Source organism: Meriones unguiculatus, chromosome 20 (genome assembly GCF_030254825.1).
Source record: "Meriones unguiculatus strain TT.TT164.6M chromosome 20, Bangor_MerUng_6.1, whole genome shotgun sequence".
Classification (NCBI taxonomy): Eukaryota; Metazoa; Chordata; class Mammalia; order Rodentia; family Muridae; genus Meriones; species Meriones unguiculatus.
The window spans coordinates 63949268-63970368 of record NC_083367.1 but is presented as its reverse complement, the minus strand read 5'-3'; the positions used below and the strand labels follow the sequence as shown (position 1 = coordinate 63970368).

At 44.6% G+C, this 21101-nt stretch overlaps 1 protein-coding gene across 2 annotated transcripts in view; it reads left to right on the top strand.

Moving 5' to 3' along the window:
- The first annotated feature begins 6453 nt into the window (after positions 1–6453).
- Positions 6454–21101, top strand: part of Snx9 (sorting nexin 9) — a 78785-nt gene continuing 64137 nt past the window's right edge. For both annotated transcript variants that reach the window (XM_021635723.2, XM_060373549.1), the window contains exon 1: positions 6454–6605. In XM_021635723.2, coding sequence (XP_021491398.1) covers positions 6594–6605 — 12 coding nt within the window. In that variant the 5' untranslated portion in view covers positions 6454–6593. The remainder of the gene's footprint in view (positions 6606–21101) is intronic.

Sequence of the window (21101 nt, the reverse complement as noted above, 5' to 3'; positions counted from 1 at the left end):
GATTGAAGTTCAAAGAGAGTTCGGACTTTTATCTCCAACACCTGTAGCAGCACAGGGCACCAGGTCAACAGTTAATGAGGAACACTTGCTGTTTATTTTCAAGGTCACAGAGATTCCGAGTTACTGTTCTGTTGTGATAAAACACCATGACCAAGGCAACTTATAGAAGGGAGTATTTCTTGGGCTATGGTTCCTGAGGGTTAGGATTCATAGTGGCAGGAACAGTATGGTGGCAGGTACAGTATGGTGACACGTGACAGACATGGCAGCTAGAGCTAGAAGCTGAGGGTTTGACACCTGAGGGTTTCTATCTTAAAATTTCAAGCATGAAACAGAGACATGGCACAGAATGTCTCAGAATGGCACAGAGCTTTGAAACCTCAAAACCCACTCACAGCTGGAAGACACACTCCACCAACAAGGCTACACTTCCCAAACCTACCCAAACAGCACCACGAACTGACAACCAAGTATTCAGGTGCCCAACACTCTGGAGGATGTCTTAGTTGAACCACACTGAGACTCATTTTAACCTCAGTAAACTCATGGCACAAAGTGGGATGAAGAAGCAGATAGCTGCCTCTCTCTCTCCACGTGCTAGATCTAGGCTGCCCACCACAGTCAGCAGTGCCCCTACCTTTCCAAGCCTCCAACAGCATTAATCCTATCCCACAGTGGCCCACACACTGTCATAGTTCCATGTTCCTTTCATATTAGTTAATCTTCACTTAGTTGGGCTCTGAGCTTCTACAACATACGCACAGACTGATTTTGACCAAAGGACATAACGATTATTATAACTAATATTTGCCAATGATACATGTAAACATGCCACTCTTATGTGCATTATATTTTAGTTACTTTCTATTGCTGTGATAAAACATCATGAACAAAGCAGCGTAACAAAGAAAGCATTTAATTTTGGGCTTACAGTTTCTGAGTGTTAGAGTCCATGATGACAGAATAAAGGCCCAAAGGCAAGAGCCTACTAAGTGCTAACCTCTTGATCCACAAAGTTGGAGGGAGGAAGAGAGAGATACTAGGGGAAATGGCATGAATCTTCGAAACCTCAAAGTCCACCTCCTCCAACAAGACCACACCTCCTAATCCTTCCCAAATAATTCTACCAGCTGGGAACCAAGTACTCAAACATATAAGCCTATGGGACCATTCTCATTCAAACCATGACAGTTACCTTTTATAATCTACACAGCCGCTTGAGGTTGGAACCATGTTTATCTCCTTTTGCAGTTCAGGAAATGGAGGTGAAGTGGTATCTTAGGTGTATGCAGATCTCATCCAAGTACAGGACCCCTTACAGCTGGCTGCCTACGTTGCACATCAAGAAACCAGGCCTGTTCCTCTCTGTGGAGGAGATACAGTGCTGGCGAGTCAAGGCAAGTGTGGTTGAAGCCAGGTTTGAAAGTGACAGACTCCAGATCTCTTGGTGTAAACGCCGGTAGTCAGAGGAAGAAAGGAGGGCCAATGAGAGAAGGGAAATGGAATAGAAACAGACTTTCTGTTCTGTTGAACCATCAAAGCTGTATGAAAGAAAAAGCAAGTTCTCAAAAATCTTAATTAAAAAAGCATTTTACTAGAGTTTGGAGCCAAAGAGTTTCTGAGTGACAGTAACAAAAATATTAATTTCTGCAGTTGAAACAAAAATATTAACCTTGTAAACATCACACCTAACCACCCAGGGCGAGAGTTAGTGGCTTTTCTTTTCCTATTACGAACCCTGTCCCTAGCACAAGGTTTCACAGGATTCTTTCTCCCTCTGCTTTTGACCAACATTCTCCATCCTCACCACTCCAGGCTCCTGGTGATCTTCATTTTACTTTGTTCTTAAATGTTCAACTCTTTTGGATTCTACCAAAAAAGGTGGAGAGAATTACACAGTATTTGTTCTAGCTTAATTCACTTAGCATAACATTCCAAGGTCCATCCATTATCTTAGTTTGGGTTTTATTGCTGTGAAAACATGACAATGGCATTTCTTACAAAGGAAACATTTAATTGGGGCTGGCTCACAGTTTCAGAGGCTCAGCCCATCTTCATCACGATGGGAAGCATGGCTGCACGCAGGCAGACATGGTGCTGGAGTAGCTGAGAGTTCTTTATCTTGATCCACAGGCAGCTGAAGGAGACTGTGAGCCACACTGGGCTAGCTTAAGCATAGGAGGCCTCAAAGCCCACCCCCACAGTGACACACTTCCTCCAAGTACACCACACCTGCTCCAACAAGACTCGCACCTCCTAATAGTGCCACTCTTTACGGGCCAAACAATCAAACACATGAGCTATGGGAGCCATTCCTATATGAATCACCACCTTCATATTGAAACAAATGACAAAACATCTTTTGTTTATCCTTAAGGGATCATCTATTGATGGGCATTTGGATGGTTTCATATCTCTTGAATGTGTGAATTGCTATGAACATAGAAACACAAATTTGAGACATGAATGAATATAACTTCCTTTGGATACATGCACAGAAGTGAGATCATTGAGCCATCCTGTAGTTCTGTTTGTAATTTTTTTTTTTTTGAGGAATATCCCCACACTGTTTATCAATTCTCCATGGTTAAATCTAAAAATCAAAACAAGTCATGCATACATAAATCATTTATGTGGTGTGCCACCATTTTGTAACAGTTACCAATTCCAGAAATAACTAGAGGGGGAAGAAACTCATTTTGAATTGTGGTTTCAGTCCAAGGTCAGTTGGCTCCATTGCTGTGGACCTGTGATAAGGTAGGGCATCACCGCCAAATGGGCATGATGGAGCGAAACTGTTTACCTCACAATGGCCACGAAGTGGGTAAGATACAACCTTGCCTCTTCCTTTTCTTATGCTCATGTTGCTCCTGCAAACACGGTGAAGGTGAACTTTCCTAAGATCCACCTGGCTTTCTGCAAGAAATGTGGCAAGTACTGGCCCCACAAAGTGACACAGTACAAGAGAGGCAAGGGTTCTCGGTACACCCAGGGAAAGAGGTGTCATGACATGAAACAGAGTGGCGACAGTGGACAGACTAAGCCTGCTTTCACAAAGACTAAAACTATCAACAGACTGAGAGGCTTGAGTGTGATGAGGCCCGCTGCAGAACTGAGAGAGGCCTGGCTATTCAGAGACACGAGCAGTGTGGACTGGGGAGTGGTAAGAGAAAGGGCCAAGAGGTCCAGGTCTGCGCTGATTTTGTAATGAAGACAGTAAAATCATGAGCTTTTATTTAAAAAAAAAATTTAAAAACAAAGTATAAACATCAAGAATGCTATGCCTCAATGACCTGCTTCTTTCAACTGGGCTCCACGTCTAGAAATTTCTACTTCATAATAATGTCATTAAGTTATGAATCCATCAATAGATTAATCCATTCATTAGTTTGGCTGAGCATTTTCATGATCTAATCATCTATCCCACAACAGGAAATCAAGCCTTTAACACAGGAGCCTTGGGGAGATGCTGCCTATTCATAATAGGCAGGAAAAGCTGAATCTTGGTGCCCTGTACCCAGGCCCCTACAAGCAGGTGTAGAAAGGCCTGTCTTCCCAGGTGACTTTGCACCTTCCTATTGGCACCTTACAGAACAGTGAGTGTTTCTACTTGTTTATTAAGTAAACATTTTAAAAACAAATTTTCGCTTGTTTATCAATTTAAAAAAGTGAGTTATTTACTTGTTCCTTAAACTATGAACTTTAAAAGGGGCTGGAGAGATGGTGGTGGTTAAGGACTCTGGCTGCTCTGCCAGAGGATCCAGATTTGATTCACACAGATGAAGCTCCCAACCATCTATAGCACCAGCCCCAGGGGTCCAGTGCCCTCTTCTGGCACTCATACACATGAAATTAAATAATTTTTTAATATAAACTTATGCTTTAAAATGACTTTTCAGAATGGACAACAGGATCTGGTTAAACTTCCCATAATTTTTCTGGTCTTGTATAGCATATTTCCATGCTTTTCACATAAACGGCTTGTACTCTACACAACGTTCTTTTTCGTCTTCAGAAACACTCTTAAAATACTGTTTGCCCTTGATATCCAGGGGTGGGAGGCCCCAGACTCCCCGTGAGTCTGAAAATGCTCCATTTCCCCCACAGAACCTCTATGCATCCTCCCATACGTTTTGAACCATTTATAATACAAATGGCAGGTAAATCGCTGTTATTTTATGTGTCTAGAAAATAATGGCCAGAAAAGGAAGTCTGTACAGGAGCAGTGCAGATGCAATTTTTTTTTTTTTTCAGGTATTTTCAATCTGAGCCTGGCTGAATCCAGGGTTGGGGAATATGTGTGGACACAGGATTGGTGGTATTATCCTTTTATGAGTCTCCTAGAACTTAATTTATATAAGTGCACCTTTTTTGTTGGGACAGTGCTAGTCACAAGTATGCAGGTGTTTTCAATTTGGCTTTAAGATGCTTTGATAACTTGTCCAAGTCTGAAAGGGGACTGTGTTCCTGAAGCTGCTGGTTAAGGCCACGGTTACTTTCAATTTTGGTATTAACAAATAGGTTAATTTATTTGAGCTATGATTTGTCGCTGTTATAATGAGATCATGACTTTCTCTAAGGGTGAAGTGAGTTGGAGGCTTCAAGCCTCGTATACAAAAAGAAGGATCTCAATGACTTTCCTCTTCCTGTACTTAAGACAGCTTGGTCTGCCCCGATGGCTCAGCTGATAAAGGATCATGTTGCTGAGTGTTACAGCCTCAGTTTGATCCTCAGGACTCACATAGTGGAAGGAGAGAATGGATTCCTCCAAGTTGTCCCCTGACCTCCACACGTGTTACATGCATGTACCCACTCAAGACTAATGTGTGTTTCTGTGTGGGGGAGAGGGTTGTTAGGGTTTCTGTTTCGGTGATAAGACACTGTGGTAAGCAACTTGGTGGGGAGAGGGCTTATTTAGCTTGCACTTCCAGTCTCCCTCACAGAAGGAAATTAGGGCATTAACTCAAGACAGGAAACTGGAGGCAGGCACTGAGAGAGCTCATGGAGGAATACTGCTTACTGATTTTCTCCGCCTGGCTTGCTCAACCTGCTTTCTGGCAGCAACCAGGACCACCAGCAAGATACAGTACTGCCCAAGTGAGCTGGGCCTTCACACATCTTTCATCAATCAAGAAAATGCACCACAGGCTTGCCTGAAGTCCAATCTGGTAGGGGCATTTTTTTTTTCAAGTGAGGTTCCCCGTCCCGGTTCCAACATGACTCTTGTTTGTCTTAGTTGTCAAAACTAGCCAGCAGTCACACACACACACACACACACACACACACACACACACACACACACACAGAGACACTCAAGAATATTAACCATGGCTAACTATAGCATTGACCATGAGCTTAACGCACACACACACACACACACACACAAAATCACAGAAAATTCTATAGTACCGCTTAAACACTATTATTGGCTGTAACTAGCAAACTCTCTGGAGAGTCAAAGAAATTTTTAGAGGTGCTGGGGAGCAAACTCAAGGGCTCAAATATATTCGTCATTCATCCTACCACCCCAGTCCTAGAAGCTGCAAATTTGACAGTAAATTTAAAAACGAACTTCCTGGGTTAGTAGAATCGCATTTGTCTAGAAGATACATCCTAAATAAAACCACAATGTATTAAACTACCGCATCAGTTAAGGCAAATCTTCCAGTCTTTTGTAAAAGTCTCCTCGCTCAATTCATTTGTTTATTAATAAAACTCACACAGATTCAACTGTGGGCAAAAAAACTCATTATTAAAGACGTTATAGTTTGGACTTCTGTTTCAACTTAAGGAAACCTGTTGTGCCCTCAGAACTCTGAGGCATTTTTAAATGATCCAAAGGGTAAAAGTGGGTCATCTCGGAATGGAGTCCCCAAGTGTCCAGGCCCAGAAGCCCAGGCCAGATCTCAGCCTTGGGAAGGGAAACTCCATGCAGGAGGCAGGATCTCCCAGCCCGGGAGCAGGAAACTATAGCTAGCCCGGGCTGGTTGGCTCTGTGGCCCTACGGGTAGCCAGCCCGAAGCTACCCCGACCCCCTAGCACCCCCGCCGTGGGCCCGGGATCCCACGCGGGTAGCTCGGTCAGGACAGAGCAAACGCTGTCCTCCTCCCGCACGCTGCGGGCCGGGCCCGGGACACAGCCCAGGCTCAGCGTCGCGCCCCGCGATGACCAGGCCGCGACCCCGGCGTCCCCCCGCCCGCCCCCGCCGCCGCCGCCGCCGCTCGCTCCGCGGCCTCCCCGCACACAGGGCCGCGGGCGGCAGCGGCGGCGGCGGGGCGGAGGCCGGGGCGGGCGGGGAGGCCGGGCTGCGGCCGAGGCCCCAGGCGCGCTTCCGCCGGCCGCGCCGCGCACGCCGCGGTCCATGGGAGGCTTGGCCGGCGGGGGCGGGGGCCGCGCAGCCGGGGACTTTCAGGAACTGCAGGCGCGGGCGGCGGCGGGAGTCGCCGAGCTCGCCGCGGGGGCCCGAGCGCCGAGAGCAGGGCTGACGCGGAGCCGCCGAGCCGCAGCCGGAGCCGTCCTCCCCGCCCGGCTAGGGCCGAACCGCCGCGGCGCGGGACACCAGGCGGCCCACCGGGGCCGGGGAACCGCCAGCCATGGCCACCAAGGTGAGGGGCGCGCGGCGCAGGCCGGCCCGGCCGTTCGGGGCGGCGGAAGGGAGGCCGGAGGGCCCCGGACGGTCGCTCGCGAGTCCCCTCCCCACCCCCACCCCCGCCCGGGCCGCCGCCGCGGGCACCGGAGCCGGGTCGCGCCGGGCGCCGGGGGTCGGGTCCCCGGGGCGGCGGCTTTGCAAAGTTTGCGCCTGAGCGGGGGCGGCCGCTTTCCCGGGACGGAAAGTTCCCGCAGCCCCGGAGCCGCGGCTGCCCCGGAGGCTGCCGCACGTCGCCTGCCTCCTCCTCGCCCTCCTCCGGACGGCGGCCCCGCGCGCCGCGGGGACGAGCCGGGCGGGGAGGACGCTGCGGTCTCCCGGAGCCGCGCTCCGCGCCCTCTGCCTTCAAATCTCTCATTTTTTCCTCTTGTTTTGCCGTCTTTTCGGTTTGAATGGGACGTTTTCGGAGTGAATCGACTATCGAGAGGGAAATGACTGAGCACTTAGATTACGTGTTGGCTTGCAGAAGGGGAAAAAAAATAATAACAAAAAAGGCCCAGGCCCGAGCTGCTTAGTGGGACTTTGGTTCCTGCTTGGTAAATGGCCAGGAATTTTGTTTTGCTTATTTTATGTTACCGTTTGTGGAATTAGCAGTACGGTTTTGCTATCCGAGTCTGCAAAAATTCTTTTCTCCGGTTCCTTTTTTTTTTTTTTTTTTTGGTGCGGTTTTAGTAGTAAAGTTGCGGATGAAAGAGCCACTGGGAAAAGCCTGAACCTTGGAAATGAGGACCTGGGGCGGGAAGCACCTTAGGGAACCCCTGATTGATCTGTGATGGGTGGGTAGTAGATTGGCTTGTACGGGGAGTTTTGATTATGGCACTTTTACAAATACCAGCACGTCTTTTCATATTTATTTTGAAATACCGAAGCTACTTGTAGATTGATGAAAACCTTTTTTTTTTTTAGTGGGTATTTAGAGAAAGATAATTTAGAAAAGTGTTAAGGAATTTGGAAGATTAGAGTGCCTGGTTTCATTTAGTCTGTTGAAGTTGGGGCTCAGATGAATTCAGTGTCCTGAATCTGTCTAGGTGTCGTGTTTATACAGAAACGAGCTTCAGGACCTGGTACTGCTGCTGTTGAAATAACTGCCTTGTTGGTAGTATATCCGGGCAGTTGCTGCTGGGTTTTCTTAGGTATGAAACAACTGGCCACTTGTTGGAAATAAAACCTAATTCAAGCCAAAGATTTCTAACGAAATTTGATTTTGAGATTTGTTGTCAAACATTCCAGAAATTGAAAATCCAGTTACACAGTTACCCTGCAACTTTGACAGTGGTTTATGACATAAGCCCTATTCCTAAGAGGACAGTTTGTAATATTTTAATCGACCTGAGGTGTACATCCTGCTTCAGCTTAGCAGTCAACACATACACACATGCAGAGTAAAAAGTTTTATTCGATGGTGGAGCCTTGTGTTTGCAGTGAAGAGACCGTAGTCCCTGCCCTGAAGGCCAGTTGCCTGGGACCTCCTTGAATGACCTGTGTGAGCACTTCCTACTTTGTTATCTGCTGCTCTGAAGGCAAATTCCAGCTGTCCTGGCTGCGGGTGCCCTTCCCTACCTGTAATCACAGTTCCAGGTGGTGCGTGTTCTCTCCTGGACCAGGTGATAAACCGTTGCCGTCTGAGGGAAAGGGGCAGGCTGGGGAGCCTTCTGCAGTTCTCCTGGTTTCCTCTTCCCAGGTGGTTCTTGGTCAAACCAAAGTCTCATTTTTCAGTGCTCCCAGACAGTAAGGTTGTCACTGTTGCTTGCTAGCCTAGTACACAACCCCTTCCCTTTCCTACATACAGCTGGAGTTTTGATTATTTTTCTCCTTCCTTTAATCATGTCTGAGGTCAGGTGGACTCAGTAACATTTTAAGCTGAGGTGGCGCTCAGGCTTTTGTTGTAAGAGCTAAGTGTTGGGAAATTAATGCATCATCTGGACATTTGAGATGCTGCTGGATTGCCTTAGCATTTAGGAGAGAATGGCTTTACTTCTTTTCAGACACAGTTTTTGTCTTCATTGTTCTTACGGTATTTTCTTAAATATACATTTATCTCTGAAGTCACATGATTTCTTTAAAAAATGTTTTATGTGTATGGGTGTTTTGTCCATAGGCATAACTGTATACCACATGCATTCCTGGTGCCCAAGGAGCTTAGAAGAGGCCACTGGGTGCTCTGGAATTGGAGTTAACTGACAGTTGTAAGCAGCCGTGTAGGTTCTGGGACCCGAATCCTGTTCCTCTGGAAGAGCAGCCAGTGCTCTTAACCACGGGGCCGTCTCTCTAGCCCTGAATTCTCGTGACTTTTAAGAGCTCTTGGTAAAGTCATAATGGAATAAAGAAATCTTTTAGAAGAACTTTAATTGGGCAGTTCTCCATTGCTAAAGACAATTAATCAGTAACTTCACCTCTTAGAGGGATCATCTGGGCTTTGTTTCTAATCTTTGCTCAGTAGAGTGCTGAGCTCTGCTTCAGTGGGCATACCTCTTATAGTCCGTTTCGCAAATACGGAGACAGGCGTTAGGAGGGTTTCAGTCTTGACCTGTTAGATGTCTCCTAAGATTATGCCCTCACATAATCCTACAGTGAATTTAAGTAAACTTGAGCTTATCTAAAAGATCAGCTTTGAGAATTTTTGTATGTGTCGAAATAAACTAATTAATAGCAGTTGACCTTGATCTGTACGATGAGCTGTAAGTTCTATACCAGGATTATCTTTGCTAGTTGATTTGGATCCTTTTTTGATTACGTGGTCACTTTATAGGAGTAATGACATTCTTGGAGTGCCTGTTACCCCCTCTTCCAACTTCCCCTTCCAGAGCCAGTATCTGACATTATACATATCTATTATGCAGCTTTTTGGTTGAATTAAATGAGCACAGAGCATTAGAAATCTGGGTAGGAAATGAAACTCTTTACTGTACTAGATTCTGAGGACAGTTTTTTGGTTGTGGGTTTCTTTTTGTTTGTTTTGTATTTCTGAGACAGCATTTCTCTATGGAGCCTTGGCTGTCCTGGACTCCTTTTGTAGACCAGGCTGGCCTCAAACTCACAGATCTGCCTGCCTCTACCTTCCTGAGTGCTAGGATTACAGGCATGGGCCACCATACCCAGCTCATAAAGACAATATAGAAAGCAACTTCACAGTCTCTTGTACAGTAAAACCTCTTTATTTCAATAACAGAACTCTCTGAAGCATCTTAAATATTACAGTGAGGTGCTGAGGAGACTGGGTCAGATGGTAACATGCACATTCACGGGGACCCACGGTCCAGAATTCAGGTAAAAATGAAACAAAAGCTCACCTGTATTTACAGCCCTGGGAAGGCACTGATTAGGCCCCACTGCCCAGCCAGCCTGTCTGAGTCAGTGAGCCAAGTTCAGTGAAAATAAGATGGAGAGCAAGAAAGGCAATCTGTGTGACCTCTGGCCTCCTGGCCTCCACACACATGTGAACACACAACTATTTTCTGGGTTTTTTTTTTGGGGGGGGAGAACAGATGGGGTATAGTTTTTGACACAGGGTCTCACTGTGTAGTCCTCACTGGCCTGGAACTCGCTCTGTAGACCAAGCTGACTGTTAACACCCAAAGATCTACTAGCCTCTGCCTCCCCAGTGCTGGGATTAAAGGCATGTGCCACCAAACCTAGCTGATTTTTATAGTTTTAAAAACAGTATAGGAAAGAAATGCTCAACATTCTTAGTCATCAGGGAAATGCAAATCAAAACAACCCTGAGATTTCACCTTACACCCATCAGAATGGCTAAGATCAAAAACTCAAGGGACAACACACGCTGGAGAGGATTTGGAGAAAGGGGAACGCTACTCCATTGCTGGTGGGAATGTAAACTTGTACAACCACTTTGGAAATCAATCTGGCACTCTCTCAGACAATTAGGAATAGTGCTACCTCAAGATCCAGCTATACCACTCCTAGGCATGTATCCAAAAGATGCTCAAGTGTACAAAAAGGACATTTGCTCAACCATGTTCGTAGTAGCTTTATTCGTAATAGCCAGAAGCTGGAAACAACCCAGATATGCTTCAGTTGAGGAATGGATACAGAAATTGTGGTACATTTACACCATGGAATACTACTCAGCAATTAAAAACAAGGAAATCATGAAATTTGCAGGCAAATGGTGGGATCTAGAAAAGATCATCCTGAGTGAGGTATCCGAGAAGCAGAAACTTAAACTTAAACCTTCCTCCCTGGAGGCTGGAGGTGTGTGTTTGCTTACCTTTGCATCCCCAGTGACACTTTGGAAGAGCACAGGGATGCTCTAGTGGCAGTGACTCATACACATGGTATATACTCATTTATAAGTGGATATTAGACATATAATATAGACATATATCTATAGACATATATATATAGACATATAAAATCTGTACACCTAAGGAAGCTAATCAAGAAGGAGGACCCTGGGTAAGATGCTCAATCTTCATTCAGAAAGGCAAATGAGATGGACATCGGAAGAGGGAGAAAACAGGGAATAGGACAGGAGCCTATCACAGAGGGCCTCTGAAAGACTATCCAGCAGGGTATCAGGGCAGATGCTGAGACTCATAGCCAAACTTTGGGCAGAGTGCAGGGAATCTTATGAAAGAAGGGGGAGATAGAAAGACCTGGAGGGGACAGGAGCTCCAAAAGAAGAGCAACAGAACCAAAAAATTTGGGCCCAGGGGTCTTTTCTGATACTCCAAACAAGGATCATGCATGGAGATAACCTAGAACCCCTGCATAGAAGTAGCCCATGGCAGCTCAGTGTCTAAGAGGGTTCCCAAAAAATAGGAACAGGGATTGTCTCTGATATGAACTCATGGGCTGGTTCTTTGATCACCTCCCCCTAATGGGGGAGCAGCCTTACCAGTCCACAGAGGAAGACAAAGAAGCCAGTCCTGATAGACTAGGGTCAGATGGAAGGGGAGGAAGATCTCCCATCACTGGACTGGGGCAGGGAGATAGAAGAAGAAGAGGAAGGGAGGGTGGGATTGGGAAGGGATGGGGGAGGGGGCCACATCTAGGATACAAAGTGAATAAACTATAATTAATAAAAATAAAAATTAAAAAAAACAGTATAGGAGATACTTCACAATCACGTGTAATAGTATTTTATATGTCTTAAATACTTGTGCATGTGTGGTCAAAGAAAAATTCTATAATAATAGAAACAGGAAACATTTTTAAAAAGGAAGAAATTAGAAAGTATAACAGTTTTGCAAAGATGATTTTTACTGTGTCTTGCCTTTATAGTGATGATCAGAAAATTACATAATGGCTTGGCATTAAGTGCTTAAAACATGGTCGCTTTCACAGGGTGTAATGGTGTCTACTTGCAGTCCTAGTTCTAGGGAAGCAGAGGCCGGAGGGGCTGCGTTCAAGGCCAATCTGGGCCTTGTTGTGAGACTCTGCCAAGAAAGCCATGTAGGGGCACATATGCTGTTTCTCCTTCCTGGATTGCTGCCCCGTGTGCCTTCGCAGTGCTTGTGAGGCCTTAGCCCAGAGCATCACTTCCCAGAAGGCCTCTCATGTCTTCTGGTACAGGGTCCTGGCATCCTTCCCAGCTGCCAATTACGGTGCCTCTGTGCCTGGTGGCTGCCTCCGTTAGGGTGCTTCTGTGCCTGATGCCTGGATGTCTCGGGCCCCTGGAGGCTGGAGGTGTGTGTTTGCTTACCTTTGCATCCCCAGTGACACTTTGGAAGAGCACAGGGATGCTCTAGTGGCAGTGACTCATACGTTACAGCGTTAACAGAGCAGTTATCTCCAACTGCAAGTTAACAACTATGGTGCAAAAATTATGCCTGCAGTTTAGGTATTGGTAAGGTTTTGAAATATAATTTTGATATACTATGATTCCTTGTAGAACTGATTCTTATTGTGTTAAAGTGCTTGGAAGCAGCCTCACTTTCAGATTTAAAGAATCCCCCTTAACCTGTGGGTTCTCAGCATTGTGCTTAGCTTTCAAAAGTTTAAGATTTCCTCATTAGCTCTTTGTTGTTTCTAAATAGCATTGATAGTTACTTGATAGCATTGATCAGGAAATCTGAGTGATAACCAGTACTGTTGCTAGAGATTTGTTGAGACTGAGCTTATGCTTAGGGAGCAATTTCATCAGTGTGTTTTCTGTGTGCAGAAAGGTTTATTAATTCTCTGTATATGTATAGTTAATGGATGCCCATTAGGTTGAACTTGTTAAAATACTGTTCACATCTATATCCTTACTGATTTATAGTTGGTGGGATACTAAGATGGTGGACTTTCTCAAAAGAAGATAGATTGTAGGAGCCAGGGGACCAGGGAGCCTGCTGCGAGTTAGCTTCTACCCATGACATCTCAAGAGTGTGGTCGCCTAAATAAAGACAGCATAATGACCACACCAGTCACCACACCAAGTGGGAGGGGAACCTCGTCAGGCCCCACCCTCAGTGAAGAGATCCCTGCATTCAGTGGCTGCTGAGGGAGGGAGAGGCCAGGACTCTCCAGGGACTAGACTTGATGGTTACCCAGGCTCAGGTGGTCAGCTCAAAACACATGTACATTTGAGCAACACTAATGTGCTAAGGTGGGGGCTCACATAACTAACAGTCATAGAAGAGGTCTGACTCAGTGAAAGCGGGTGGGTTGGAGAAAGGAAGGATGAAAATGTGGTCAACACAGCACGTTTGTGTATGAAATTCTGAAAAACTGTATAAAATAAACTTAGGATATAAATCTAAGGAATCAGTAAAATGGTGGGCTCAAACGATTTCTCTAAGGTTAATGATATCTTTCAGGTGACTTAAACTTTTTCATCTTTATGAAGTGACCCTCTGTTACTAATGATGCATTTTTTTTCCCTTAAAATTTTTCTTCTAGCTGGACGTTGGTGGTGCATGCCTGTAAACCCAGTCTCGGGAGGCTGAGGCAGGCAGGTCTATATAAGTTCAAGGCCAGCCTGGTCTACAGAGCTAGTTTCAGGACAGCCAAGGGTACACAGAGAAACCTGTCTCAAAAAAACAAAACAAAACCAATTTTTTTTCTTCTACTGTTAATCTGACTTCATTAGCTTTCATTTGGTAAATATTGGTTGAATTTTATCATTTTATCCAAGCTATCTTTGTAGCTAGGAATTTTAATCTGTCACTTTTATAGTTCCTGTTACTTAGCTATTCCTGGCTTCCGCATTACAGGGTGATTGAGGGTCAGCTCTCAGGGTTTTGTAGCTGTACCTGCCTCTACCAATCCTAGCTGTTGGGAAGGTTTGTGTTGTATGTCTTCACCCTCCCCAGCCCCCAGTGTAGAACATTAGTCTGTTAATGTTTCTAAGTTAAATAAATTCTGAAATCACTCAGTTTCATACTCCTTTTCTGAATTTAAAAATGACCTAAAGTGGCATAACTGCCGTGATTTTCCCAGTGCAGCCAGTTATTACTTAGTGTTAAAATAAAAATTAGTCGTGTGAAAACTGTATAGAGTTAGTGATTATCAGGTGTGTTTCAATGTGCCCTGTTTTTGTATACTATATTTTCTTGTATTTCAGTCCTTTGCATCTGCCTCTGCCTCTGCAGTTCTGGGATTAAAGAACGTGAAACGCCACACCCAGATAAGGCCTTTCTTGAGGTCATTTTTCTTCTCCTTAAAGTAAACCGGGGTTCCGATTAAAGAAGGTCTGTTGTTGATAACTTGGCCGTTATGGAATGTATCTTCCCTGTCCATCAAAGATGGCTTTCTAGGCGTGAGTTCCAGGCTGACAGTACTTTGCCCAGCATAGTGACCCTGTCGTTACTCAGTCCCCGGGGTCACTGCTGGGAAGCCGCTGGCTACAGTTGTTCAGTAGGTGCCCAGCTCGTCTCTCTACCTGTTCTTAAGACCCTGTCTTCTGAGTTCTGAAGTCCAGTGTGGTGTCAATGTGGATTTGTGTACATAGCTTGGGACTTAAGGGTTGTCCTGGGCTGTATTCTAGTTTTAGGAGTTCTATTTGGTTCCATTGAAATCTGCTTGGTTATTCTTTAACATCTGATTTGTTACTCATGTCTTCCTGGTTTTTGATCTGTTGAGTTTAATAACAGAGGTCAACTCAGTGTCTTTCTGCTCTTCCTTTTTCATGGTGCTCTGTTTTCTTGTACGTTTTTTTTTTTTTTTTTTTTTAAATTATTTATTTATTTATTATGTGTACATTGGTGCCTGTCAGCATGTATGTCTGGAAGGGTGCCCAGGAATTGGATTACAGACAGTTATGAGCTGCTGGGAATTGAACCCAGGTCCTCTAGAAGAACAGCCAGTGCTCTTAACCACTGAGCCATTTCTCCAGCCCCTTCTTGTACGTTTTGCTATTTTATTTTTTCCTTGGAACTTAATCTGAATGAATTCTGACCCTTACACTAAAATGGTGTTTCTTGGGCAGAATTTGCGTTTGTTTATCGCAGTCTCCAGCATACACCTCATCTGTGGAGTCACCACCTTTTTATTTGCTTCCTTTTAGCTTATTTTTCCAGCTTTTTCAGACAGCACAGACATGGGCCCAGATCTCTCCTTCCCCTCGTTCCATACCTATGGCAAGACATTTCCTTGCTGGCCCTTTCTCTCTTTCACTCTCTCTGGGGTCCTTCACAGTGTCATCACTGTCAACAGTTTTCTGTCTTACTTCCTGATTCCATCAGGCCCAAGTGCAGCTCAGCAGCAGGGATTGGTGGGCACAGGGTGGAGTTCTGCCTAGCGCGTGTACTTCTCCCAGGTTTTCTCCCTTACGGAGTTGTCCTCTGTGCTGACTCAGCAGCGTGTCTTCCAGGGCATGTGACTATATGCTTTTTGCCTGAAAATTTTACTGCACTTTGTTGTTCCAGTCTGGTGGTGGCTCAGCCTGCCAGGCCTGCTGGAATAGAAGCCAAGCCTGAGTGTCCTAGGAGCACACCGGAAAGTGAAGAGAGTGGAGCATGCACACAAGCTGTGCAAATCTCATCTGTGGGGACGTTTGAGCGTTTAGATGAAACTAGAGTTACTGCCAAACTGTTAAAATTGTGTGCATTCCCCAACTTTCCAAATGGTATTTGTTTTTATATGGTCATTAAAACCATGATGTTTTTACCCTTTTAACTCATTTTTAGACATTATGAATACAGTATTTACAGATGTTAATCCACTGACGCAATCTTTCTAATTTATTTTTAATATCTGAACATTGAATCATGTATTTATTATATGAAGAGGCAGTACTCACAAGAGTCACGGGTGTGGTTCTGTGCATCTAGGTAAGGAAAAGCAGTTAGTGAATGAAATGTGCTGGAGCTGAGGCGCATTTAATTAAAGTGCTCTTTAATAGAGCGTACGACATTGCATGGAAAGCACGAGTGTCTAGTTTCCCTGGTCAGGCTAGAATTTTATTCCGTACTTGTCATCCTAGACCAGTAAAGAGCATTAGACAGACAGTCTAAAGCTCTGGCGTATTCCAAAGTCTCTAAGGACAAGGATAGGGTGTTTAGAAGTGGTTAAAGTTAGTATTCCTTTTCTGTTTCCAGGTAAGCAGTTTCCTTAAAATGATGTTTTTATATACTGGACCTGGTCAGTGTTAGAACTCCTTCTAGGGAAAGGGTTCTCGGCCAGTAGGTGTCAGGCTTTAAGTCATTATTTACAGACCGTTTGCAGACTATCTTCTTTCCATTTTCAAATGTGTATAATGTTACAGTAATATACAGACTCACTTAAAAATACTCTTAGTTTCTTTTTCTATTGCTATGATAAAATATCTTAACAAAAGCAATTCAAGATTTGTTCCAGCTCACCGTTCAAGGGTACAGTTGACAACAGCAGCATCAAAGTTCCAGGAACTTGAACCAGATGGTCACATCCCATCTATAATTATGAAGCAGAGAGAAATAAATGCTTGTGCAGCTTTATCCTTTCTACCCATTCCTAGACCCCAGCGTAGGGAATGATGCCACCCGAGGTAGGCAGGCCTTCCCATCTATCCATATAATCTCCCACAGGCATGCCCAAAGGCTAACCCTAACCAAGATAATTTTTCACAGGTATGCTAGGAAGCTTGTCTCCTAGATGATTCTAGATCCTGTCAAGTTGACAACTAATACAAACAATTACAGCACAAGTAGCAATGCCCTCATAATACCTTTTCATATGAAGTGTTTCTCAGTGAATCGTATTTTCACATAATGCTGTTGTATGAGGGGGCAGTGTATGCACAAAAGGAATTTTAAGGTTGCTGCTGTCCTCTCTAGTAACTGTAGCCATTTCTTAAAAGTTGGAGAATTCCTTTGACTTTTGTATTTGGCGGGGGGGGGGGGGAGGGAGAAATTTAATGTCTTCAGAATGCAGTGCACTCATAACCATGTGGTGGAATAGCATGGAGACGAGGAGCCTGGGTTCAAATCCCAGGCAAGTCTAGTTAGTGTGCTGCAAAAAAGTCCTGAAGGCTTCCTTTCCTCCTCTGCCAAGTGTACAAGACCAAATGGATTCAGTGTGAATTCTGCACTATCCAGATGGGCAAAATAAAGAAGTATATTGATAAATAAAATTACTTTTCTGTAAAAATGTACAACAGAGCCAGGTGTGGTAGCACACACCTGTAATCCCAGCACTTGGAGAGGCAAAAGCAGAGGCGGGTGGATCTTGAGTTCAAGGCCAGCCTGGTCTACAGAGTGAGTCCAGAGTAGCCAGAGAAACCCTGTCTCAAAAACAAAACAAAAAAGTATATAACAGATGTCCTGCTTGGACAAGGAAAGCTGAACTATAATCTGTCCAACCCCAGTTGATCATTAAGCCCGAGGGTGAGGGCTCTACATGTGGGGTGCCCATAGCTGGCCTTGAAGTTAAGACCTTGTCTGTCTTTCCAGTTCCCTAAAAACTCAAGGGTTTGCTCTTTAGTTTGTACTCCTTAAGCTGAGAACTTGAGCCCCCTGCCTCCCTATACCTGAGACCTGGGAGCCATTTGTTGGTGCCGTGCTGTGTGGGGTCATGTAGCTCTCTGAATGGCTTGATACTCTGAGAGCTGGGTGCTAGAGGCCAATTGTAGGTTTTCCTCTCGGGGTCTTACTGTTGTGCCTGGACTCCACTGTGTGTGTTCTCCACCACCTCTGTTGGTAGCCCCAGCTGCCTCTCCGGCCTTTAAGAATTTTGGGAGGAGACAGAAAAGGGATTTGTGCTCTCTCTGTGTTGCAGGATTCTCACAGGTGTTGTCTGTCTAGGTTTAGAGGCTTTAGAAGCCCAAATTAGAAAGACTGCATTGTCACATCTTTCAAGATAGTGGCACTAATGGTTTGAGTTAAAGAGAAGAGAAGGAGGAGGAAAAGGGGAAGGGGGAGGAGGAAGAAAGCCACCGTAAGGATCCAAAGCAACATTACCAAAGTATTATCTGTATCAACTGATCTCAAGACTAAGTGAGAATTCCCACAGTGGGCTTACCAGTGGATAGGACTTTATAGCAAGAAATGGTTGTTATGGTTGGGTTGTGGTACTTCATAGTATTGTCAGCTTCAAACATAACATAGGATCCATGCACTCAGCAACCACATTGAGTCTAGTGTAGTCCTAAAATTTGGGCTGTAGAGACAGGGAGACCAGAAGCTTAAGGTCATCCTCTCCTAAGTAGTGAGTTCCTTGGCCAGCCTTGTCTCAAACACACACTGCATTGGTACCTTTCTTATATGTAGAACAGAGTACTATACCAAGTTTACAGAAAATCACTGGGTCCTCAATGGTATAAGTCATTTTGCTCTTTTGTTCTTTCAGTAGTTTCATCAAGCAGTTGTTGGGCCAAAGAATGTTGAAAGGTGAGGAATATAACATCTAAGAAATTAATTTTTCAAACCACTGTCTTGAGGGGGCTGGAAAGATGGCCTGGTGGTTAAGAGTGCTGGCTGCTCTTCCAGAGGACCAGAGTTCAATCACTAGCACCCACATGACAGCTCACCACCACCTGCAGCTCTTCCTCATATAGACACACATGTAGGCAAAACCCCAATGCAAATAAAATAATAAAATAAAACAAGATAAAATCCCTGCCCTCAGGACTTTCTCCCATGGAATTCGCCTTCCAGTAGAGGTGGCCAGTTACCGAGGTGCATGAGGGAGAGGCCTGGAATGGAGTGCGTTCGGTAAGAAGCAAGTGTGCATTGCACAGTGGACATGGGGGTCCGTGAAGTCCCGCAGGAAGGTGACAGGTGGAGACCTGAGGAGGGAGGAGTCCTGTCGAGCAGAGCTCAAGGAAAGGCATTCTCCTCGGTGTGCTTATCTGGCCAGTGCCTGGAAAGGAGGCCCGGAACTGTTTCCACAAGCCAGTAGGGAGCGGTAGGCCGTGGCTGGGCCTTGCATTGATTTGGCAATGTGAAACCATCTGAAGGTTTTCCCCACACCCACATGACTGGCTCCTTTGCCTCTTCTTGAGCTTGCCTTTGTTGGTCATAGCTAACTTCAGGGAGATGATGCTGTGTTCACTTTGATAATGGACTGAAACCTTTAATTCCTTCTTAAAACCTAATTGATTGTATCCAATATGATTAAGCTGATCAGTGAGCTTCAGAAGAGCTGGAGGATCATCCTTTTCTACCCTGGATATCCTAATCAATTAAAACATTCTTGAAAGAAATAAGAATATATCTAATATGCTGAATCTGAAACTCAGAAGCTTTTGGAGTACATTTCTTAGACATGATGCACGTAGCCCATCAGACCATTCACCCCTTTGACCTAAAATAGCCAGGTTGGCCCTGTCATCATGACTTCACTGGGGTCCACCCAGATAAGAAGTAAAGATTTCCACACTGCCAGAACACTCAGGATCACTTAGGCCTGACTGCATTCCTCTTGATGAGCATTGCTGATGCTGGTTTCTGGTTAACTCCCGAAGCCTGTAGTCTTGAACAGAGCAGGGTAAGAAGCAGCTGGAGAACCGGGAACTGGGTCAGAGTGTTCCCTTGGGCTTAGAAGAAATGACATCATCCTGGCTTTGGATTTTGAGATTCAATGAACCTTTGTTCTTCCATGGGTCATTCAGTGATTTTGTTTGTTTGTAGGACATATATTAATGGAGTTTCATAAAAACAAAACAAAAAAAACCCATGCCTGTGAGTTGTTACCATATTATCCAAACATTTTGGCACACTTCAGTATTTTTTTTTTTTTAGCTATTTGTAAAAAAATATCAAACATAGACTGAAGTAGAAGGGTTCAGTGAACCTTTGTTGACCACCTGCCAGCCACAGGTGGTGGGCAATTCCAGTTAGTCTTCTATTCTACATTTTACCCTTCCCCCACTATTTTAAAGAAATTTCAGGCTTTATTTTATGGAAAAAAAAATATATATGTATCCCTGTGTACATATGTATGTATGTTTGCATATGTCCATATGTCCATATATATGAAAGTAAAGACTTTACACTGCCAAACCGGTTGCTACATTTATACATTAATAACAAGCCTTAGTAGCAAGTATTTGGTAATAACTGTGGGCCTTGTAACGATAAATATTTTCTGTGTCAGTGTTGCTTATGATCATTAAGGTGAAGACAGTGCCATGTAGCTTATTTAGCTGATATTACTGATTGTCAGTTGTTTGAACTGTTCGAGTTAATTTAAAATCAAGCTTGCCATCGAGGGGGTGGATATAGAATGATGGATCTCGAGGCTTTAAGATATATGCATGTATTGCACATATTAACTTGCTAATAACTCCAGCGCACTTAACATCCTCACGAGATAAAGCTGTTCTTCCACCTCGGTGCACAGCTCAGGTGGGTGCTGAGGAGGGTGGAGAAGAGTGAGGGATTCCAGCTGAGGTGGAAGATGGCCTCCTCCACATGCTGCCTGAAGTTGTGTGCAGAACCAATGCAGATGAAGGTGGCCCATCTCAGTTCAACTATGAGCATCTGTTCCCCAGTCCTTAGCTTCTTAGAAAGCTTCCTTACAGTCCTGTGACAGAAGTTCTTTAAGGGATCTGTACTGTATAACCCAAATTCATAATGCATTGCCTACAGCGTCCATTTTTAGCTTGTTGTAAAGAGCCTGAAGAATTTGAAGGTAATTTCAAATCATTGTGAGTACAGAATCCTAGATTTTTAGAAATGACTGGCCATCTGTCTTACTGTCATATGGTTGTACTTAGTGAGCTTTTTAGCAATTTATCTTTACAGTTCCTCAAATTGTTGTGCTTAGATTTTTTTAAAAATTACTTTTTTCACTCATTTTATTATTGCATAGCTCCTGTACTAAGTCCAAGTGTATAAACTGGTTTAGAAACCATCCCAACTGGCTCTTCTTAAGCGTGTGATTCTTTGGTGGGATCAGAATTACTCCCGTGGGAGGGAGGGCGGGACCAGGAGAGGAGGATGGGGACTACGATTGAGCTGTAAAGTGAACAACTAAATAAATAATGTTAGAAGTTAAGAATAGTTGCTCCCGTGTTCTGGAGTAGGTGGCTCCATGCGAAGCTCTGCATGCCCGTGTGTCATACAGTATGTAACACCTTGCCCTGATA